Source organism: Lytechinus variegatus, chromosome 9 (genome assembly GCF_018143015.1).
Source record: "Lytechinus variegatus isolate NC3 chromosome 9, Lvar_3.0, whole genome shotgun sequence".
NCBI classification, from domain to species: domain Eukaryota; kingdom Metazoa; phylum Echinodermata; class Echinoidea; order Temnopleuroida; family Toxopneustidae; genus Lytechinus; species Lytechinus variegatus.
The window spans coordinates 21604123-21630126 of NC_054748.1; the positions used below are offsets into that span (position 1 = coordinate 21604123).

At 35.9% G+C, this 26004-nt stretch overlaps 1 protein-coding gene across 1 annotated transcript in view; it reads right to left on the reverse strand.

Annotated features, from left to right (window-relative positions):
• Nucleotides 1-9963: 9963 nt before the first annotated feature.
• The window catches only part of LOC121421362, a 33724-nt gene continuing 17683 nt past the window's right edge, over nt 9964-26004 (reverse strand). Inside the window, exons 2-4 of the mRNA XM_041616059.1 lie at nt 15153-15258; nt 14352-14429; nt 9964-13701 (exon numbers count right to left, since the gene is read on the reverse strand). Coding sequence (XP_041471993.1) covers nt 13443-13701; nt 14352-14429; nt 15153-15247 — 432 coding nt within the window. The 5' untranslated portion in view covers nt 15248-15258 and the 3' untranslated portion in view covers nt 9964-13442. The remainder of the gene's footprint in view (nt 13702-14351; nt 14430-15152; nt 15259-26004) is intronic.

Sequence of the window (26004 nt, forward strand, 5' to 3'; positions counted from 1 at the left end):
TAAGAGATGATAATATATGGCTGAAGGGTGCCTTCATAATGATGAACATCACTCACTTAATCCTGGTCACACAAGCGAAAGTGACCCAAAAGCGATCGATAGCATGTCATTGGGAATAACGTATTGTGTTTGGGTCGATCTCGAGTTGGTGTATTCAGTGTGACCGCAGCATGTGAAGATCGAAGCGCTCCCACATCATTGAACAGTTCTCGAATATCGGTCATAGTGGTCTACAACGGTAACGTAGTCCTGCCGTAGTACTGCCGCAATGCAGTCATGGTAGACCGTAATTTAGCCATTGTAGACGTTAGTAGCCAGTAGAAGAAACCGTTTTCTGCCCAGAACTATCTAGGGCGTTCACCGTTACTGTTTAGCATTTTAATGCTAAGATCTATTATAGCTTGGACGTTTGGATTTTAATAAATAAGGCATGTGTCTCATTTTTCTTTTATTGAAATGAGTTTTGAATAAAAGGAAACGGAAGGAGCTGAAATTAAATCAGTAGACAGTGTAAGTGTTCTTGAATGTTACCTCTCATTACCACCTTTTTGAAACGCATCATTTTCTATTTCCCTCTGCCATATTATTACACCTGAAGGCGACAGATTTTTTTTTGTTCTCAATCGAAATATAGGTGGATTATAATATCAAATAACCACAAAAGGTATTTTTTATATACACTCTCCTTTCTTCTTTTCCCCACTTTTTAAAACAAGTTGCCCCTCTGCCCATCGGTCGGTTCCACCCCTTGGATCCCCCTGTATCCCCCTTATCTTTGCACATTCTCTATCTTATTTGACACTTGGATTATTATTAAAGTTTAACCATTATTCGTTATAATCTGTAAAATTATAATATTGAAATCTCATTATTTTTTTCTGATTTGTCTTTATAAATTTTAAAAGATTTCCACATTACCCTTCATCTGTTTATTATGACTACTATTCGTCGTATTCTATTTTCGTTAGGTTTATATAAATTTTCTTGTCTTCAATGCCCTCTTAATGGCTTTAGAGTCCCGAATCCTTCCTACCAACCCTCCTTTCCCCCCCCCCCCTCGCTCTCTCTCTCTCTCTCTCACACACACAAACTCACCCACACACACCCATCCCCACCATTACGCACCCCTCGCACACTTTTTTTTCAACACCCCCTCTCTTACACACACACACACACACACTCTTTTTTTCAACACCCCCTCTCTCTCACACACGCACATCCACACGCGCATCCTCACACGCACACCCCCTCCACACACACACACACACGTCTGCAAGTCAAGCCTGTACCATTTCCCGGGCGCCAATTCAAACATCTCCTCCCCTTCAACAAACACGGGCGCTCTTAATTTTGTCGCCTCTCCCCCTCCTTGACTTCTCGCTGCAGCCGCTGGCTTGGAGCTGTCATCATCACGTCCCTACACAGTCACGGTAGCGGGGCAGCCAAGCGAAAACCTGTAAAATTTCGCGCGCTCTGTTATCGAATAATACACTTGATCGGGCCGAATTAGCATCAGAAATCACTATGACGCGAGCCCCGTTGGCGAAGCCGAGGAAAATCTAGATGCTCTATAATCTTGGAAAGGTAAAAATAGGTTTGAAGCCAGGACGTGACCATACTTTGTTCTGGATATAGTGACATGTATATAGCTTTGGAAGGTATATCGAAAGCAAAGCGTGGCGGGATTTAAAATTAACAGAGACACAAATAGTCATATTTGATTACTCCCTCTCGATATAAACTCTCCAATCTATTTGATATCCGGCTTAATGTGATGGTCTAGTGGTTAGATAACTTACACATTTTGTTCTATTTTTATTTAGAGCTCATATGTCATTGTATTTCAGTAATAAAAAATATATATATCATTTTTTTCTTGTTAAAATATTGATGACAAAGATCATTAAACGTTATTAATTGCCTAACCTTTAAATTTGTTTGGAGCAGGGTGCTACATATCTTTTTAGAAGCGCTTGCCCGGTCGGGCAAGTAAATTTTTAAATAGCTGGAATATAGGCTTCCATGAAAATGTATTTCACTTGCCCGAAAAATTCCTTGAAAAAAAAGGTTTACCTATTCGAAAGAAAGTTTTGCTTTTGTTTTTAAACCATTGACCCTTTTTTTGGTCATTAATCTACTGTCAGAATTTTGCTTTCTACTGTGTGAATTTTGCTTGCCCAATTAGGGCCAGTAGTTTTGGTCTTTACTTCGAATTACTTGCCTGACTCTAACTTTTACTTGCCCTGGGCAATCGGGTAAGTGCTTATGTAGCACCCTGTTTGGGGGCTTGATTTTCGTTATGTGTGTGTGTGTGTGTGTATATATATATATATATATGTATATATATATATATATATATGTAGCACTTCAACACATTTTTATTTTTTTTTAGAATAAGGCCCTATTGTTCAATTCAGTATTTGTTTAAATTCAATTTCTTTAAAACGTATACAAATTAATATGAATCAGAACAGCACCCATACAAAACGAAACAGTGGGGAATATCATGGAAAATAGTTGACTGTCCACTACAAGCAGTGGCTAATTTAAGCGAGGACGCCCGCCCACCCCCCCCCCCGGGTATTTTATCCGAGTGTGTATGAACGACAGGAAGTAGAAAAGAAAAAGGTTGAGATGGGACTGGGTAATCAGTGTTTTGAATTGCAGTAATGTCAGGCATAACCATTATACAGCAATATCAGAAATACATATATGTGCACTGAAAAAAAGGAAGTGCTAATTTAGCACTCGTAGTGCTTTCACTATACAAGCACTGAAAGTGCCTAATTAGCACTTCATTTTTTACAGTGCGTGTATGTTTTGTAAACGGTGAGAGTGTGCGTTTTTGGTGTGGGTAAGTGATGAGTGCGCATTGTAGCTGCGTGTGTGCCAATGATATATTTTTCAATGCATATGGTTGGCATATTTTCCAGGACTTTTTCTCTGTCTCTCAAATCGGATAAAGTATTATTCTTCTTCTTCTTTCCCTTTTTCCAGTTTTTCCCTTTTTCCTTATTTTTCCCTTCTTTTCAATCGCCGTATACCGTTGTAATATTTCAATTCACTCATTTTATTCATTAAATGATGATCAATGATCCTCTCTTTGTCAAAACAAGCGTTAACAGCGAGATATGCAAATGCCGTATGTTATTCCACCATTCATAAGATCCCAATGGCGCTTCCGGTCTAATCATATACCACGAAATCCACCAGAGAGTAACAATCTGATAACATTAAAAATATGTCATGAATTATGCATCAAAATCGGAATTGTCTATATGAATTGCATCATGGCACCGATTGGCGCACACTTCATTTCCTTGATTGGCTTTCATCCCCAATGCATAGATGAAAGAATCACGGAATATATATATATTTTTTTTCTCGTCACCAGCAGCTCAACTAAAACGCAAAAATTGGGTTACCATATTAACCTTTTGTGTCAAGATTTCAAATAAGTCCTCAAATCTCGAGTACTGCCCGTAAGTGCATTGTATCACAATAATACAGAATATGGCTATGTGGCAGTCGTTGTAATGTTACTACTTCTACTTCTACTACTACTACTACTACTACTACTACTACTACTACTACTACTACTACTACTACTACTACTACTACTACTACTACTACTACTACTACTACTACTGCTACTACTATACTACTACTACTACTACTGCTACTACTATACTACTACTACTGCTGCTGCTACTACTACTACTACTACTACTACTGCTACTACTACTACTACTTCTACTTTTACTACTACTAGGTTACTAGTGGTAATCATTACTCCTATTATCATAATTTATTATTGTTATTATTATTGTTGTTTTTATCATTATTATTATCAATATTATTCGTAGTATTAGAAGAAGTATTGTTGTTATTATAATTAATATATTTGAATTAGCAGTAACGTTTTCATCACTACATGTTTTATAATTGTAATCAGTTTCATTTTCATTGTTGCCGTTATATACTACAGTGAAATCGGTATTGCTGGTAAGAGAATATTCAAAGATCATTCTTAATACCTGGCCAAATATAATCTTACACATGTTCACGCTATATGACTCCAATATATATATTTTGATAAAAAGATCCTAATTATTATCTAAACATTATTAAATGCACACTTTGAAGATGCAATTGCTTAGGGCACCTGTATGACCATTTAAATGTTTATGAATGGCCATTTCGATTGTGACGTCATGAAATGAAATATAGTACTTTCTATTGCACCTCCCCCCACGAAAAAAAATGTGCATTGATACGTCCCTTCCTTATTTTGTCAACCTATTAAAACCATTTTAATACCAATGTTGACTATCCTCTTTAAAGGGATGATGCAGGCTAGATCCACAGAGCAAAATGCTAAAAATATTGATCAAAATCGGATAACAAATAACGAAGTTATTTAATTTTAAAGATTTGTATTATTCCGATGAAACAGTTCTTGGCATGTCTTCATGAATATTCATTAGGTGGACTGATGTCATATCCCCACTTGTTGTTTTGTATTTTATCATAAGAAATTAAGTTTATTAAAAAAATATCTGCCAAAACTAACACAATTTGATTGAAAAATTATTGAGTGCATTAGTTATTTATTACCACAACTTATTTCATCATTTACACATGTATGAACAGATGAAAAAACTATGATTTCATGTAATAACATAAGAAAAGGAAAGTGGGGTATGATATCATCATCAGCCCACCTAATGAATATTCATGATGATGTGTATATACCTGTTTTCACAAAATATTGATATATTCTAAAATTCTATAACTTTGTTTTTTGTTTTCCGATTTTAATGAAATTTTCAGTATTTTGCTCTGTGAATATGACTCTATTTATTTAAATATAAATATTTTCAGTCCGGACCACTGCTTTAACGGACAAGTCCACCCCAACAAAAACTTGATTTGAATAAAAAGAGAACAATTTCAACAAACATAACATTATAAATTTCATCAAAATCGGATGGCATTTTAAAGTTTCGCTTCAATTCACAAAACAGTTATATGCATATCTCGGTCAGTATGAAAATGAAAAACTGTTTACATCACTCACTCACTATTTCTTTTGTATTTTATTGCATGAAATATTTTCATTTTCTCGTCATTGTCATGTGAAATGAAGTTTCATTCCTCCTTGAACACGTGGAATTCCATTATTTTAATATTTTGTGCTTCAATTCGTAAAAATTGAAATATTCTATAATTCAAATAATAAAATACAAAAGAAATAGTGAGGGAGTGACATCATCGACTCACTCATTTGTATGTAACTGGCTCGTTCATATAACTATTTTGTTAAAAATAAGCGAAACTTTGAAATGTCACAACTTTCTTATTTAAAACCCGATTTTGATGAAATTTCCAGCATTGTGCTTGTCTGATTTTTTCTCTATTGTTTCAAATCAACATCTTTCTGAGGTGGACTTGACCTTTAATTAAACTGATTAACTGTTGTCAAAGATACACCCCATTCCGGAGGGATGCACGTGAAGTCTTGATGGCATTTTTCGCAATATCTTTCCGAGAGAGTCGGAATAGTCGTAAGATGACACTGGAATTAATCCCATGCGGATTTCGCAATCAAAACAAGTGATCCAATGCCATTGCACCATACCCATCTTATTGAATGGATTAAGTTATGAATATTTGATGTGACCCATTTTTATAGCAAGAACAAGACCTCCCATCGAAGACGGTCGTAATAATCTACGATAAAGTTCTCGACAACCATGACAAGTGCGAGATGTGTCGTTAAAATCTTTTGAAAAAGAGGCGTCATTTCGGAATTTTTGCAACTGCAACGGAGACGAATTTAAGAACAGGGTAAAGGTATTGAAAATGCCCATCAGATGACAAAGAACAGCTGAGAGCCGGTGATTGTCGAAAATCGGTGATTACGCACAGAAGTTTCGTTACGCACAGAAGTGTCGAAGCTCACGAAAAAATTGCAAATACGTCTCTTGTCAGTAGTCTAGGACGAAACTGCTGTTCTGGGGAGCGTTTCATGAAAGGACTTGTCGGACGTTTTATCCGACAAGTCCCATTTTATCCGACAGTTACTATTGTAACAGTGCCTCTCAGCCAATCAGAATCAAGGAAAGATGTCAGATCTGACAACTTGTCGGACAAAAATGTTGATGAAACGGTCCCCTGATTCACCGAATTTCGACAAAGACTTCTTGGTAGTCCCTTTTCATGTACTTAAAGATAAATTTCATTTCTGGTAACGATCTCAAAATGCCTTTTTGCAGAATCTGATATAATGACCACCCAAGTGTCTGTTTGTATGGATAAAAAAATATGTGCCAAAGGATTCTGAAAGAAATTGTGTAATTGCTGAGAAATAAGCAAAATATTAAAGCGCGGATTCGGTCACTATCGTCGGGTCTTTTTTCCAACAATAATAATACACTGTCCCGCGTGTGCCTATCTGTGTTGGTGATACTCAGTGTGAGCATTTTTCAGCGTAGATTTCAAGATTTCACTAAGTTTAGTTTATGTAACTGTACCAGATCTAGATCCTCGATGATAAACTGACAATTAAGCCTGCATGGTTTTACAGACTTTCTCATGAAATCAGTGTTTACTGCAACTACTGGCATTTCTCTTTAAAATCCGGTGTGTCATGGAAAAGAAAACCCCCTATTGCATATTACTACATGCGATCTATGTGCGTTGCAATACTCCAATGCACCAGATTGAAATAAATACTTATTTTTAGACTTGGTGATAAATTGTTTAAATTTAAATTTTAAATGGGTGTCGGCAATTTGGTACACTGGTTACAGGACACAGTGCGTCATTATTTTGAGGCGCAAATGGGAGTGATGCATCTGTACATTGTTTGCTATTCGTTATACACAAATGTGCGTTTGTAGGCCTTACATCACTTTCACACGGTGAAAAAAATAGTAATTTGAATGATGATTCCGGTGAAAAATAAGGCTTATGACAAATTTTAGCACATGTGAAACAAATTTTGAATCACGAATTGAAATTCTACTCCAACTATGAATTAGAGTTAATTTTCTCCCTAATTACAGTACGAATATTTCGTGTGGAATGTCGATTATTCTATAGACGAATTACAATCATCAGTAGGACCTATATTCCGTTTGCCATTTTCAAGTACGATTCGGAGCCCGTCTAATAAAGAATTAAGATTGATTATATCACTTGTACCGGTCGTAACTGAGTTACGATTGATGTAATCAATCATAACTGAGTTACGATTGATGTAATCAATCGAAAATCTATGAAAATCCATCAGCGTCATATTTTTTTACAGGAAATTCCCAAAATGTCCTTTGTAAACAAAGGCGAACACACCAAATTGACAAGAAAACAATGAATTTATGTATATCATTATATTAGAACACGCGTTTTTAGATGTAGGCGTTGCTGGCTTGCCACACTTGGTTAATCAAAGCAATCGAAACTCTTTCTAAGACGAGGCCCAGGTCACATTCACCCACTTGATATTAGTAATTATTAAGACCTCGGACAGCTTTCAACTTTCGAAACTTTTCGAATTTTTATACTGCGGTTGTAGGATCAATCTGAACAACAAAATGTGTCTTAACAGCGCCATCTGACGGTGATTTTTTGTTATTTTCTCCATTGGTCACGTCTTTCGGATGGTGACGTTAACGGTCGGTCCCAGACGTAAATAATCATTTCTGATTGATACACGTCTGACAAAACACACACATTGGGCACACCCACACACTCACAAATCTAAACACAGCTCTTAAACACAAAAATATTCAAACATACAACATCTTTAAATATTCTCTGTATAAACAGGCCCTGATCAATCCAAAATGTCCATCAGCGGACAGAGGAAAAACAGATTTTACTACATCTTTTTTTAAGATTGGAATGTTGGGTAGTGTAAAGCTCTCGGTACACATTAAATTGTTACCAAAGCTTCAGAAAAGTGTACGTAAAGTTATGTCTTTCATTGCGTCTAATAGACATATAAATTCATATTATATACTGTAGTAATTAAAGAAAATGCTTGCCAGATAAAAATTGGTTCATTGATGGCTTACCTAATCGTTAGGTCATTAGGCAAAATGGATAAAGCCTGAATTAAAACTAAATGACATGAGAACAAAACCTTATCGCGTTAACTCCTTGTTGATTAAGAGCTTGAAGACTTACCGAGGATTTACCTACATTTTAATCAACCCCCCCTGCCATGTGCATCTCTCATCCCCCATCCCCTCTCCCACCCTCTCTCTCTCTCCCCCTCTCTCACTTTCTATCCAAATACCCCTCTTTTTCATCCATCTATCATGTCTATGTTCATCCCTCCCCCTCTCCCCCCCTCCCCCCCTCTCCCCCCCCCCCTCTCCCCCCCCCCCCCCCCTCTCCCCCCTCCCCTCTCCCACGCTGACTCCTCTCCCTCTCTCTCCCCTCTACCCTCCCTCTACTCTCTCTCCATTTTACACGTCAATTATCAAAAACATTATCAAGATATTAACATTCTTCAATCATTCTCATTGGTTTTCGTCGAAACTGAGATTGAATAATTGTTAACACAAGTTATATTTCAAAAGTAGGGTTTATTACATTATTTTTTTTCAGTTTTTACAATATTGGCACGGTGTGTACAATTCTGCATAAAGATATTTAACTTTCTTTTCGTTACAGTTGCCCAAGTGATATATTTTTTTTTCTTAAATAGAATTTCACCCTTTATCCATTTAAATGGATGGGATTAATGCAACCTGAATCATATTGTACCTTTTTCATCGGATCATAACATTATCTTTTAATTAATGGTTTCGGATTTAAAGATTTTTTTAAAGTCCATTATGTGAAAGTACATCCCATAATTAACTGATAGTTGTGTCTTTTAAGAAGAAAGCAGGCAATACGTTTTCCACGCGTTTTCGAGAGAACCCGTAAATATGTTGTTTACTTCACCCATTTGACCACCGTCTTTCAAGAACTAAATGATACATTCTTGACATCATTTTTCGTACACAGGTGTTTCATTAATCTGGTAATCGATTACATCGTATCTCCATTCATTTAAAAACACCCTTAATTTCTTAAGTATTGGTCTTTTTTAATCAAATGTCTATATTCTCATATACTTCAGACTACGTTTAAATAATTTCGAAACAGTTTAAGCTTTAGGCCCAAAATCCCAAAGGTGGTTTTAAAAACCCACGGTTTGAGTCCATGGTTTATGCAGATTTTCTGTATATATTACGCTTAATTTGGTGCCTATCGGGTACGAGTTAAAAAAAATGTCCAATGCTGATGCGGGCTTTTGTCACAGTGCGCCAAATTGACGCCGTTACCATGGTTAGATAAGCTATTTTATTCATGAGTCTACTGTTTCAAGAGTGGACTCATTAATTAAAAACGTTAGACCATGAATAAAATAGCGTGGATAACCACGGCAACAGGCGTCAATTTGGCGCACTGTGACAAAGGCGCATTGGGCATTTTTTTAATATACGCGGTAAAATAAGCGTAATTTATGCAGGAAATCTACATTAACCATGGACTCAACCGTGGGTTTTCAAAACCACTTTTGTGAATTCGGGCAATAGCGTTTCCTTTTGCTTTTCTTCACAGCCTTGTTTTTTTTTGTATTCGACATCTTGTAATAGACTTGAGATCAATAAAACATTAACAAAATATAACGTATACATCAAAATAAACATGAAATTGAAATGAATTTCATTCCTATCTTTAAATATATTTGTTCTATTGATATTACCCAGCAATGTATTAGAATAGGGCATTTTTAGTTGTAACCATAACCGTTATGAAATTATCATTAGTATAAACTTCTGATGTAATGTGCAGAGCAATCGCATTGTTTCCACAATAAGATAGGCATTGGAAAATAAGTGTAATACCATGATATCCATTGTTACCTAAATGACAGAGGGCATTTTTTTTCCTCCAAAGGCTGCTTAGTGCTTTACAACATTCCGAGCCAAGTTAATTAGAATTTAACACACACTCAACATATATTTATATTTGTATACGTTCTAATAAAGCTGCATCTATATTTCAGAGAAAGTGCACTTTGTACAAATAGCCACACCTAATGCAAAATATTAGAGAAACAATTCGAGCCTATTTAATATATATATTTTTTAGTACTTCACAATAAAATAGATAACCATCTGTCATGCAATTAAATATGAATATCTTTCATGTCTTTAGTCAAAGTAAATATTACAGATTTACATACAGTAGAACATTACTGCGCATGAAGGATTGTCGTTTCGCTGAAATCTAACTTAAATTTTTAAAGGGGAGTAATGCACAATGCATATCTAAATTTATACCAATATTGGTGAAAAGGTGGTCCTTACAGTATTATGTATAATAATTTTGAATATTTGTTCCTAATTCACATAGCAACTGTGAATAACATATAACGTCATTATTTCCTTTGAAATGAATTTAAAATTGTGTTGATATCGTAAGGAAAAGATACAGGCTTAGATATTTTCTTATATATATATATTTTTTTTTAACCATTTAGTAGCGTGATCACAATATGATGATTTTATAACAGAATGAAAAAAAAATGGACCAATCATACTCATCAATAGTTTTTCTACTCGACGTATTAAAGAATTTATATCTTTTCATTCATAATTGAAAATTTATAGGATTAAGCTTAATAAAGCAATATTTAACACATTTAGAGAAAAAATTACGGTCTTGATTGGAAAAGTGGTGTAACACCAGAAAGTTTTTTTAATTGATTTAATATCTTTTTTTTTACCATGACCTCTTTTGTAATCAAGATCCCGAAAATTATGAAATATCAAGGGAAACTAAAAAAACGCATGAAAAGCCTATCTTTTCTGCAAGAAACGTTAAAAATTAAATGAAGCAGGTTTGGAGATATTTGTTGTAGGCTTCACACTGGGCAGTCACATTTCATACAACTCAGAATGTTCATTTTCTCAAAAATGGGCCTTTATATTTCTGATTAGAAATCACAATGATTTATTACATGCTTATAACATGACACGTTTTACCATAAGCCAACCATTTTAGACAACACAAAAACAGTCTGAATTCCAAGGATTTTGAATTAATCCAGATCGGCGATAAATTGTGACCGGACGAGTATTAGATTTGAATTTTAATCTAAAGCTGATAGATTTACATTTGAATATTTTGAGACATGAAAGTTCATTCTTAAGATTAAAAATATATCCAACAATTAGCTGGTCATTACAGCCGATTTATTATAAATTCTTGAAATTTAGAGTGTATGCATTTGTGTTGAATGATTTTTATTTCTTAACAAATGAAGCATTCTCTACAAACTGATATCATGAAAATATACATGTATGGGGAAAGTAAACGTGATAAATCCGTCACAAACTTATCGACCAATATTACAATATAGATTTCGAGGATGAAAATAATTCCATATCGGCTTGTAATAGTGACCAGCCCAATATTGGATTTAGATTGAAATATAATGCTAACAGATCGGAATTCAAATTTTTTTTTAGAGTTAAAAGTGAATCCTAATGATTGAGAAATTATTTCAATATTCGGCTGGTCCCTATTCAAAACCGATTTAGATATATTTTAAATTCTTGAAATTTAAAGTAAACGTTTGCATTAATTCCAAAGGTACACCCTAGTGCTCTTATTATCTCACAATGTTTCCATAAAAGGGCAATTACTAGAACTCGGACAAATTTGACCAGATAGCTTTTTTTAATAATGGCGTTCTAAAGCAGACGGCAAACTAAATAATGTTAACATGGTTAACGCACGTAAAACAATTCCAAAGCATTTATTTTACAATTATACGAAACATTATAGAAGTTCCCGAGTTACTAAACATATGTGAGGGAAAATGAGTGTTCAGATTAAACATTTTGTGCTTACTTATCGTATCCATTTTTGCAGGCTCGGCTGGTCGTTGAGGAATGGGAATTTAATCGTAGATTCTTAATTTGAACAAAAGAATAATGTGAAAAACTACTACAAAACTGATAATCTTAGCTTTAAATTTAGAGGCCTTAAATATATGGGAAAATTTAAAGCCCATTACAGCTTTGGTATATACACTAATGAAGATTTTTTTTATTATTATTATAATCCGTTATGGTATAATTCCAAGTTTGAATTAAGTGATGTTTCTTCAGCCATTGATTTTCTTTTAAAATTCAAATTTGGATCTATTCCTTTTTTGTAATTTTCATTCACCGCCTCCTCTCATTTATTATTTTTTCTTTGAAATGGACTATTTCAATACCTATCTTGCAAGTAACTGTATATCGCACGGCTACATACGGTACGGTAAGGAACCGAACTATGATACTACTTTTAAGAATTTAAGGCCTACACAATGCATTCATTTATGTATACAAGCATAACGTGCTTATTATGAGTATTTACAGTAAACATGGTACAATTTATAACCAATGCGCATGCGCATTTTGTCATGTGCATAAACTATAGTACCAGCATTTATGCTAAAGTAATGATGATTTTACAAATATGGATCAAAATCAACCTTTGACGAACTTCAAGCAAGAAAGTACAATATAAGAGAATCATGAAATGAATATAAAAAAAGACGGTCCTATCAAATAGGCTAACACTTTCCGAATGTTTCATGAAACCATGATTGGCTAATTTATTCACTCCCTATTCTATCTGATTTCTATGGGATAGTCACCGGTTTAGGTTGTTTTGATTTATTTTTTAAATATCATTTTTCTTTTTCCCATCTTACCATGCAAGCTCAAGATGGAATTAACTGTTTTTAACTTAGTTTCAAAATGAGTCTCAAACTCATTCTGTGTCCAGATTAAAAATGGTTCAAAAAGAAGCAGAATCTGGCGGGACTGACATTTACTCGAAACTGTTTCTTTCCTTGTAACTGAATCTCGGTTCACCATCACATCCTAAATATATAGCTACAGCTTTGGTATATATTAGACTATAGCTATGAAAATAGCGAAACGTGTCAGTCTGACGTGCTTGTCTAAGACAGAGTTGCAATTCAATCAAAGCGATCGTAAGATTTCAAAAAGTCTCAACTTATAGTTAAGATCAATTTAGGGGTTTCAATTGATTTTAAATGATCGCTTTAATGCGAACATGATACTTTATCCTGAATACTAGAAGATACCAAGTTGTAAAACAAGGCGATTGACTTAATCTTGTCAGTTAAACTTCATCTTTACCGAGTAGCTCTCATTCTCCAGCTTCTTTTAAAACTATTTTAGTACATGCTAAATTACTTTGAGTAACCGCCATACGGAACGCACACTTTTTTTGTTTTGTTATGTTTAGCGATATTGCGATCTCAACTGAGATCATAAATGGGTGTCCCAAATAAGTTTCAAATGGGCCTTAAGCGATTCGCATCCATTGATGCCACATGGTTGCCATGACTACACGTCATCGAAATGTTCATTATCAAGATCGTCTAGCATCGCCCTGATTAGAAGCAGTTCCAGTTCTTTCGTCCTCAGGTCCTCAATCTCTTGCTCTCTCGTGTCCAGAAAGGCTTGCGTGTCCTCATCTAAACCCTGCCAGTCGTTAGCGGGCGCCCTGTCAGCGAAGAGTTGTTCTTCTTTGAGTTCTGGCTCGTCTTCCGTTTGTAATTCCCTTTCCCAGTCTTCTTGTGTGTTTGCTCCGTTGGTTTCCGTTCTATGAAATGGAGAGAAAGTGGGGGAAAAACGAAAGACAGAATGATGGACTGTACAACAAAATGCAGCGCTTAGAAGCGTTGTATGAAGCCCTATATGCAAGTTGTTTACTATTATTATGTTTATTATAGATATCATTATTATCATTATTAGTACTGTTATTATCATTATTATTAGTCGTATTAGTAGTAGTAGTGTAGTAGTAGAACTAGTAGTAGTAGTAGTAGTAGTAGTAGTAGTAGTAGTAGTAGTAGTAGTAGTAGTAGTAGTAGTAGTAGTAATACATTATCATTATTATTATTATTGTTGTTGTTATTATTATTAATAATATTACTAGAATCACTATTAAAAGATGAAAATGACAACCATGAATTATTCATATGAAAGTGATAGGTTTTTTCCCCTATTATTAGACATTATGACTGTTGTTTGATTCTGGTTGGACAATATAATTTGTGGAAAAAAACGACTGAATACAAAAATTTGATAATGCTTATTTTTGCTGATCTAGTGTTGAAAAACCTCCTCATTGAAGTGTCTAAAATAGTTATTTATGTCGACCAGCAAAAACGAAGGCAGAGAGAAGGTCCGAAGGAAAAATGATGGATGAAGTTTGAAAGGAATACATCATGAATAGTTTCTTTGCCTTACCTTTTCATAATTTCATCGAATAACCTTTTTGAAAGTCCAATGTTGTTGTACTTGCAGCCTTTTTGCTTGATAAGACCCCTTGTGAGAAGGAAAGGAAAAAATACATACTTGAGATAAAATAAGGACAATCGAGATGAATATTAAACATTGGTAATCATCACGTATTCCAATTTATCCTCATATTTATAACAAAACTACAGCTCGGCTATGATTCCATCAAAATATCTTATTTGTCCGAACCCATCTCATCTATTCTTAATACAGTTCATAAACTGTCCAATCCATGATATATTGAAAGCAGCAGCATGACTTTTCGACATGTTGGGAGCTGGAAGTACATATTCTAAAATCAAAATGTTTGCACCCCTCCCCCTTATATAAATAGCGCCCTCTATGATTGTCGTTCCATCCCTACATCTGAAACTCCGCTGATTTATCGGTGCAATGTGATCGGGAGGCCAAGCACTAAAATCACGCCCTTCCCATAAATACATATTCTAATTTAAAGAGCGTTTTGTAAGCGTAAATTTGGCATCTATATTATATACATGTATATAGCAATTTCACCGTCTGGAAAGTGCCCTTTTTGTTTAATTCTTTTAACTTTTTTTGAACTCATGAATGAGGAATCATTGCAGCTAAACAATTATGGAGGAAAGTGTCCAAAGCTTTTAAAATGGCAGACCGTTTGTCCATTGTATTATGATGAAGTTAATTTATTGATAATTCTCGCTTATTTTTTTCATGGGGGGGGGCGCGTACCTAATATTATCACATAAAGATGTACACGTATATACTTACATACAATTTCTCGGTTTAGGCCTGCCTTCACATATTTGACAGTAGTTCATCAATATGCATATAATAGAAAGAGATGCCCAGAACTTTAAATCCATCTTATAAGTACCTGCACAGTGAAAATGGGATAGGGGAGGATGTAGATAATCAGAAGAAGAAGTTCGTTAGACAACCAAACATATCGAAGGATGAAGAGAGTATAAGGTTAACCAGATGGGTAGGGGTACATGGGGAAGCGAAAGATGATGGGGGGAGGGAAACAAAGAAATATTGGTTATTTCTAGGTGGTAATGATTACTCATTACATTTGACAATAAAAATACTTTAAGAAGGTAATTTAATGCCTCATAATTGATGCATAGGCAGGTGGATGTATGATGTTGGATCTCACTGACAAAATACTGGTATACAAAAGGAAAGCACGAAATCATCCGTCACTCGTTGTACATGGTTTCTTTTGTTACGTCATGGACGAATATCGTTATCGTTGGGGTGAATATTATGAAACCACTCTCAAATACATAACGAATTCTCTTCGGAATGGGGGAGCAATTTCCATGGAAAATAAATGCCGTTGTGTCCCAACTCGAATATTGAAAAAGGCCTCGACAAACAAGGATGAAGTGATGAAAAGATTTGAATTAGCATCCCATTTTCCGATTACGCGTGTAGCTACCGATCCTCCAAATATCGTATTTCCAATTTTACTTCCCATGTGACCGCCGCGTTGAAGAAAGACTAGACAGGGGTTAGCCTTGCCCCAGGCGCAGGTGTCAAACAATTACATTGAGAAGTGGGTTAGCAAAACTAAATTGAAATTGCTATTTTCTATTCTCTTGCGTGGACCGTGGGTAGCGCTCGGGACATCATGAATAATGAACGCAGAGGGCGCCAAACAATTGTTACAATACCGCCTCCAGTTTTAATACTTGTCAGCACCATGGTTTTGAATGTCTCCCTGGTAGGATTCTACGTCTGTTTGCCAGGAGACAGTATAAATATGATATTCAAGTCAAACGGCAAGTAGAATCCTTGGGGCACTTCCTAAGACTTGAAATTTGAATTTCATATTTTGATAGGAATATGAAATATCTCGGGGGAAACGGACAAAATACGTCTTGAAAAAATCATTCTTTCTAAAATATTTTTCCACATTGACTTCGAAGACCCGCAGATATTGTAATTTAATCATTATTCTTTAAAATAAGCTTGTAACAATGTGATATGTTACTTATTAAATACATTGCACTTAGTTGGGATAATAATAACGATAGTCACTATTCGAAGTATTTGAAAAAGGGTGTTAAATATGTATTTATTTATATCATCATTACTCTTTTTTGTTATTATTTTTTCTGTTATAACATTTAGTATTTGTCACTATTTTAATCCTAGGTTATTCTTGATCTTTTTCTTTAAATATATATTAAAGATGTTTAATATTATTGTTTTTGTTTTGATTCTAGGTATTCTAATATTTTGATTGCACATTGTTTAATAATTCGCCATAAACCCGGTCAGTTTTCAATCTGCTTATCTAAACGAGTTATGACTTTATAGATGCCTGAGAACATACTAAGCAAACCAGCATATAACTATAAACCATCATATTCACATAACAAATCTTAAGAAACAAAAATGTTTGCAACACAATTGATCAACCTTAAACAAATTGTATTTTGGATGTCTAACAAATCATACACATGAGGACTGTGCAGCACTCGACCCAGGTGACGTATATGGGCACCATGTAGGGTGCCCTGAGCGCTGCTGATAAAGTGGTGGCTCGAGCTAAAGCCCAGGTAATAATAGGGTAGACTAGACTGGTATTAAAAAATATCATATGGACACTCAAAACCAATCAGAAGTAGGATAATACACATTGCCGTTGGGTTGGAGAGAAACTCTAAATCTCTAACGTGTATGACCATGTAGCAAGCGTGGTAAGCGCCGGTCGTTATTACGTATTATTGACTCAGCCTTTAAGAAACATAATTCAATATGATCAGGGAATGATGAGGGACAGATGTGTATAGAACAGGTCAGTGGTCTTCGATGTTTTGTGAAACGTATTACGGGTTCCCCTTGACCGTCGAGAGCATTATCTAGCCCAAACATTGAAGGGTAGAATGGATATATGAGAGATGATGATGAAGATGAAGAAGTAAACACATCGCGAGAAAGTAGAGCGTCTTTGGAGAGGTTTTGCGGACGTTTTGTCCGATATGACCCGTCTTATCCAACATACATGTATACCAGCAATAGTGCTTTTCAGCATAACAAAATCAAGAAAAGTTGTTAGATCTACATATTTGATAAGACCATGCAGATGGTATATTTTAGAAGAAGAAGACATGGTTACGATGAAGAAGAAAAAGAAGAAGCGGAAGAAGTTGGTGTTGGTGGTAATGGTAGTGCTTATGTTGATCGTGCTGGTGGCAGTGATAGGTCAGGTTCTGGTCGATGTGACTGACCACTGATGATGATAACAGTTGAAGTGATGATGACGAAGACGACCTAGATGAATAGGGTAATGATGATGATGATGATTATGGCGACGACGACGACGAAGACGACGATGATGATGATAATGATGATGACAATGAAGATGATGATGATGATGATGACGACGACGAAGATGATGATGATGATAATGATGATGACAATGATGATGATGACGATGGTGGTGGTGATGATGATGATGATGACGACGACGAAGGTGATGATGGTGTTAATTCGGAGAATAGGGATGGGAATGGAGATTATAGAGGAACACATTTTGTTCGTACTGAAAAATGCCTCAGAAGCCTAAACTCTACACATATTTACAAACAAATCAATTATGATCGGTATTAACCTTTTCATACCTCATTCACAGACCTGACTTTCCACTTTCTTTTATCATGCTAATTGCCAATCAACGCATTGACTAAAAATCTCTGCTCTCTTACATAGATGATAGTGTGATAGTACCACCTCGTTCTGATTCTTCTCTGAAAGAAATTTATTAGACTGGCGATAATAACAATTATTTTGTGTCATCATGCAGTAATGACATAGCATGCCTCATTCTGCGAAGTGCCCTGCAAAAGCTATCCATTCTAATTCACCCCTCCTTAATGGCGATATCATTTTCTATATAAAGCTTTCCTCAGTGACGCGCTTGATTCATAATTGCAAAGGGGAAATTTAAGCAAATTGGATTTTCTGTCCTTATTGTGCGCCTTGTGTGAGGAAGGTTTGGTCCGTGTCTAGTCCGACATGCGTGATGAGCTTCGGAGTAAAAATCTTTTGGTAACCAGCTTTTTTTTCATAAAGAATGACCTGATCGTGCTTCGTGATTAGATTTAACATACGGGATATAAAGCAGTAGCCAAAAACATGCTCGGTACCTGAAACTCCTGGATGAGATGAAAATGAAATACTTTAAAATATAGTTACAACAAATTGCGTCTTTAATCCTTCAGTAACGATATTCGGTGGGGGTGCCAAATTTCTGATAATTTTCATTGAATGATATATGTCGAAACTCATTGCTATGTCATTTAAGTTATTTGTTCAAGGAATAATTGCTCGTTCTGTGAAGTAAGTTAAACTTTCATTGCATTTTTGTCAACATTTTCAGCATGGCGCCCTCTTTTAATGTTGCCTGTTGATGACTGAACGATGTGAATCATGGAAAGATAAGTGCACTATCTCTTTAGGCGATATGACCCACTGAACTCGGAATGGGTTTTAAACTGTTAAGGTTTAGAGATGTCATCCATGTTTTCTCCAAAGTACAATCACAATTATAACTGTTATAATGAATGTTTGACAAACTCCCAATGTATCATAAAATTTGTTATTGCTTTGCCATTGCAATTGTCGAATACTTTATAGTCATTTTTTTAAGCGAACTTTTTTATGAATCGTTTTTATAGCAGTTTTCAATTAAAAGTTCATTCAAAAGAATTCAAGGGGAGCGGAAAACTATTCCTCGTTTTATGATTGTAAGAAATTTCAGGTCTGTTGGAGAATGGTTTACCAACGGATGAACATTCGGTCGAAAGCGATCAATTGTGTACAAAAGAACACTGGCTTTACTTCACGAGATCTTTATTTCTCCTTTACTTCACGAGAAGTACTTTTGCTGTTTCTATCTTTTACTACGTTTGTTTCAAATACATTGTTTCATCCTTTTCCCAATTAATCTTCAAATGATATGTGTCCATTTCTGTTCGTATTCTTTCAAGAAAGGTTGTCCTTGGTCTTTTCCCAAAACTGTCGAAGGTTTCCTCGGACATCCTACTGTAACTTGTTTATGAAACCTGTATCTGGTTACTAGAAGTGCGTAAACATTTTCTTTTCATTATCGCAAATGGTTCACAACCGAGTGTGTGCGCGCCCGTTTGTGCGTGGGCTTGCAGATTGAGGTGGGTGTGGAAATGTAGAAGATATCACATCAGTCTCAATGTGTGTCTCAGTCTCAGTGTGTGCGCGCCCGTTTGTGCGTGGGTTTGCAGATTGAGGTGGGTGTGGAAATGTAGAAGATATCACATCAGTCACAATAGACATGATGGTGGGAACAGGCGTTTATTATTCAAACCAAAGAATTTTTCCACTAAACTCAAAATGAATCCTGGGTATAGTGGTCAGCAAAGAGTCATTTTCATTTAAGATTAATCGCACCTTTGAGATGAGTCAATCAGTAATAATCAACCATCCCGGGCCAATTGAAATATTTGTCGAACAGAACACATGTACTCTATTTTTGGCGATTTCAAAGGTAAATTATTATCATTAAAACTATCATTAGTATCATAATCATTTAATATTATTATTTTTGTTACCATTCTTATTACTATTATAATTTTTATTATTATTATTATTATTATCAATATTATTATCATTATTATTATTAGTAGTAGTATTAGTAGTAGTGGTAGTAGAAGTAGTAGTAGTAGTAGTAGTAGCAGTAGTAGTAGTAGTAGTAGTAGTAGTAGTAGTAGTAGTAGTAGTAGTAAAAGTAGCAGCAGCAGCAGTAGTAGTAGTAATAGTAACAGTAGCAGCCGTAGTAGTAGTAGTAGTAGCAGTAGTAGCAGTAGTAGTAGTAGTAGTAGTAGTAGTAGTAGTAGTAGTAGTAGTAGTAGTAGTAGTAGTAGAAGAAAAAGTAGTATCATTATTATTATCATTTTTATCACATCATTTTTATTACAGGAATAACTGTTTAATAAAAAGATGTAGACAGGTGTAGAGAATATGAAGAGGGGAAAATGATCGCCTGGACGTGAACGATGAACTAATATCAACAGAAAAAGAGGAGAATACGAAGAGCAAAAATGAGAGAAAAAACAATGGGTATTTGAGGAGATGAGATAAAGAGAAAGGAAGAAACATCCTTGCAACATCCACAAAAGCATGAACAGAGAAGACGTGAAATTATGTCACATAGGGTAACGTACAATTTACCTTTAATCAATGATAACCGCAAACAAAAGCCAGGTATCAAAATCCTTCTTAATACGGAATAACCGAAGGACCATCCTCCTATGACAAAGGAAGAGCAAGCCAAATTCGGGCATTGAGCAGCACGAACGTTAAATATCGAGAAGTTTCGATGTCCCCGAGATTTCATTTTCTTGTCTTGAAGACGCCGAATCTCCTGAATCTGAAGGCATCGGATTTCGTGAAGTACGTTGCCTTATGACAATCAGATTCAGACAGGGGGGCCCATGTGTTCTCGTCATTCGCCAAGGAATAACCTCTCATTTGTTTTGCTTTTTATTTCATAAAAGAAAAAGAACAAGACCAAAATAAACGGAAGAGATTAATGCTAAAAGAAGTGAACTTAACAAATTGAAAGAGTCCGAAGGGTAATTAACCCACTGACTACTGAATTTTGAAATTCACATAGGTTTTGTACAAGGAGTACCCTGTTCCAGTAGGCAAATGGTTGACATTGATTACACTAAAAGGACAATGACGATGATGATGACACCAATGACATGGATGTTAGTATCACCTTTCCTACTAGCAGTAATTGAAAAAGTAGAAGCTGTTATAGAAGCCATGTTTGTATTAAGTAGGATTAGGAGTAGAAGTAGCAACAGCAACAACCACAGCAGCAGCAGCAGCAGCAGCAGTAGTAGTAGTAGTAGCAGTAGTAGTAGTAGTAGTAGTAGTAGTAGTAGTAGTAGTAGTAGCAGTAGCAGTAGTAGTAGTAGCAGCAGTAGTAGTAGTAGTAGTAGTAGTAGTAGTAGTAGCAGCAGCGGTAGTAGTAGTAGTAGTAGTAGTAGTAGTAGTAGCAGTAGTAGTAGTAGTAGTAGTAGTAGTAGCAGTAGTAGTAGTAGTAGTAGTAGTAGTAGTAGTAGTAGTAGTAGTAGTAGTAGCAGTAGTAGTAGTAGTAGTAGTAGTAGTAGTAGTAGTAGTAGCAGTAGTAGCAGTAGTAGTAGTAGTAGTAGTAGTAGTAGTAGTAGTAGCAGTAGTAGTAGTAGTAGTAGTAGTAGTAGTAGTAGTAGTAGTAGTAGTAGTAGCAGTAGTAGTAGTAGTAGTAGCAGTAGCAGTAGTAGCAGTAGTAGTAGTACTAGTAGTAGTAAAATTGAGAATAAGAATAATTATTCAAAATTAGTGTTTGATACCACTAAATCGTAAAAGAATCAGAAATTAGTTTGTCCGTTTTAGGGCTTTTTTTATAATTATTTTAAAAGGAATATTCATGACGGTTGGTGACGGAATAAAACAAATAAAACCATAAAGAAATGTTACTTCAACGAAAAAAAAAAAATAAATTATCCAGGAAAAAAACTATAGGGGGTAAGCAATTTTCGCATCCAAATATGCAGATTAGATGTGTCGATCTGTTTAGTCGAGAGAAACACCCATCTGTACCTAAAAAATATGATTCTAAAAATAATATTAAAAGGAACAAGAACGAAAATATGTATATCCACGCACTCCAATATTTATTCACTATATGACTGACCAAGGTGATACATTAATTCCCAAAAGCTGAACCAATATTGGATCAAATCAGTGTGCACATAATAACCTGGTATACCGATTCACTTTGATCACTCCCCCAGTGGGTCGCACGTGGGAAAAGTGACTGGACTTCGGCTACTTCAATTATGGTAATTATAATGAAAGAAGTGAGAAGAGAAGGGCAACATTTTGGAAGCGATTTAGACAAAAAGGTGAATGAAACTTTTAAACGTGTAACTCGCATCAGCAGTGATATCAAGCCCCTGTAATTGTGTGAGGATACACAGAATCGCCGACGAAATAAGGATTAAAATTTACATTTCATGTTTAAATAATTACAACAATAGTCATTGTCCTTACCACGATTATTACACTCTAAAAATTCGAATTCGTTACATCCAACCTTGTATAAAGCTGAATCCAACATTTTAAGTGTTGGGAATAACCATTTAAAGTGGTATATGCAACATTTAGAAAATGTTGTCACTCCTCCAACCTTTCAAATGTTCAGTTAACGTTTCGTTTTTTTTTAGAGTGTATCACTCAACGAGGAATTACCAGTAGTAGTCGTTGTGCGGTCTGAATTTTAATAATTTCAATAATATTTTCTATATTTTTTTTACTATTACACTTATGATTTTTCGACAAAAATACATGTTTTGAGGTATCATTATTATAATCATATTATAATGTCGGTAAAATATTTTTTGATAGATCTAAATGCAGTCTCAACTCATGATGATACAAAGAAAAATTGCTCGTAAAACGTGATGAGTTCAGTATCATATCCATTGTAATTATCAAGAGTCCGATCACTCTCAATAGACGGAATATCACATGAGGAAACCATAATGCACTGCCCTTGAGAAAGACATTGTTAAGCATGATTGATGGATGTGATCATTTAGAGGTTAAACGAAAATGATTGCCGAGTGACAACCTGGATCAAATAGAATATAAAACCCTCCTAGTAGTATTATGCGTATTGCAGCAATCTTTTTTACATTGAGTACTGCCACGATAGCACAAGCGACGTTTTGAAGTCCAACGAAGCGATTTGAAACAATGGCCTTTTAACTTCATTGTCATCCATGATGTATTTTCAGACTTTCAGTTTAATACATTCAGAGTGAAATTTTACTGTCTAAATGACATGTTAAGGGGTGGGAAATGTTACGATAACTTATTTCAGGCATAAGAAAGAATGTAGGAAATTTCAAGATGTCGAATTTCAGTTTCTCAATTTTTAAAATAATAAAGAATCTCGGTCCAAATGTATTTATTGAAATAGGTGCATGTTGAGAATAGAGAACTTGAGACATTGGAGGGAGTGTGTGTGGGTGGATTTGTTTATATGGGTGTGCGTGCATTTGGGTGTGTGTATGAGAGTAGTTAGAAATAGAAGTAGATAGCACACAGAGATATATAGTGTGTGTGTGTGTGTGTGTGTGTGAGAGAGAGAGCTTGTTTTAAGTTAGAGAGATCATACAGAGATCGAATAAGGAGACGGGAAAAAATATGGGATGAGAGAGAGAGGGAGAGAGAAAGATGAAGAGAGAAAAAGGGAGTTCATGGATGAAAAGAGGAACTTAGTTTCAATATGCCCTTGAATGCCCAGAGGGGTTGGTCAAGCGAGAACCCGTCCAGTGTGGCGTTTCCGGTCTTCAAGTAAATTTCAACCATCTCATGTCCCGCCAAGAAATCAACCATGAAATCTACCTTAGATTGTGACATGCCGTGAACCGATGTAATTCTATCACACCGTACATGAACCGGAAATAGAATTATAGATTCAGGATGCGTTCGAAAATGACATATTAGTGGGGTGTGAACTATAGCCGAAGAGATCTGTAATAAAATGCCGGAAGGCTTGCGAGAAGTAGTACAATGTGCGCCATTCATTAACTGAAGTGATAATTTGTGTAAATACCACTTGCAGGGCAGGGTTCCTCGGTATTAGCTTGTAAAAACACACGTCCGTCATACTTGTAAATGAAGTAGAGTTTTACTCATTATGGGGAATAAGTTTTTTTAAGCTTTCGTCCTAAGTCCTTCTTTAAAGGCATACACAGAAGAAAACAAATCAGCACTTTGTTCAAGCCCGTCTCTCAAGCAATAAGTTGATTTAAACAACTTTTAAACAGCATGTCAAAGCATTTAAACAAGTTCCTTAAAACTTTAAGCAATCAATGTAATAGTAACAAGCTTAAACAACGAGCTTAATTTTTTTTACAGCATTGTGACAGTAATATGCTGAAAATGACTTCACATCTAATAAAGATCTACTCCCGATTTATCAGGTTCTTTGCCAATCAGAGACCACATATCACTCTCTGTATGATCGATTTGCAAATTTACCTGACTGCAAGAATGATTTCTTATACAATATTCAGATAGCCTGATGTTCTTAGCAGCTTTTGTGATCTTCAAGCAGAATTGCCCGTTCGAAGGTTACGGTATACAAAAACAGTTAAGCCTTAACCCCCATAGAGATCTCAAACGGTGCTTAGATTATCGCGTATGCTACTTTTCAAAACTCTCTAAAGATCGTTATTTACCAGTTTTCAACTTCGTGAAAGATCATTATCAGCGGATCGACTGCAGTGGAATTAGATATCGAGTCACAATGATGGAGTGGCATAACAGCAAATTGATATTTGCATACTGTTCGATCCGTGGTACAGAGAGCCAACAGATCCGAGAACCGAATAACCCAACACCATGGTTGAAGGGCAGTGCGAACAGACTTCCGAGTAAACCCCGGAGGCTATCAGGATCATTAGGAAGTATGGTGATCGAATTATGATTCGTCAGGTCCCTTGTTTGTCAATAGTGGAGGGTTTGCTACACAACCCTGATCCTGAACAGGGGTGTGATGGCCAGTGAATATTATGAACTATTATGCCATCCTCTGGGCTTGTTGGTAAATATAATTATAAACCATGTAAACATATTGATCTTTAGTCCACTGGGGAACATTTCATGAAAGGACTTGTCAGACGCTTTCACCGACAAGGACAGTTTCATCAGGCAGTTACTAAGGTAACAGTGCCTTTCAGCCAATCATAATCAAGGAAAGATGTCAGACCTGACAACTCGTCGGACAAAATTGCTGATGAAACGGTCTTCTGATCAAGGGCTTACACGGGGAAGTTGCGCAGTGGTTCATAAACCATGTCCCTTACGTCCACCGCACACATTACGACCCGACTGGTCACCGACTGGCTTGCGACTGAGTGAGGAGAAATGAATCGCAAGCAGTCATAAGCCTCGACACCGCACACCTTGCGATCCGATCTGCGACTCACGCATGCGCTTTTTGCTTTTTGGCATATATTTTGAGAAATTGCGCTTACTACTGCGTATGCGCGTTGTTTATCATAATACGCGTTATGCAACTGTTTGATTGGCTGGGGTTTGATTGAGCTTGCGATCCAGTCATAAGGATTCGACATGTCAAATCCTTCCGATTTTCCTTGCGACTTGTCTATGACCGGTCTGCGACTCTCAAGCTGACAAGAGCTGTGACGTCACATCTCCCCTCACCCAGTCGCAAGCCAGTCGGCGACCGGTCCGGTCGTAAGGTGTGCGGTGGCCTTGACGGTAAATGACGAAAGAACACACCTTCAACATGTTTAACACTGTCAAGGCTAAAGCTTATGCTACAGTAGGATCAGGTTTAACTGTCAACTAACTGTCACATCGACGAAAGTAACTCCAGTCCGACCAAAGTTATTACTTTTTTCTCTAACATGTTCAATGACATACCAACGGTTGGTTTTTTAGTAAGTTCTATTTGTGTGACTGCAACCATCTCCTGAGTTGAACCAGTGGAGCACTTGTAGCAGCAGATGTTTTTTGTTTGTTTTTTTATATTCCCACATTTATGATT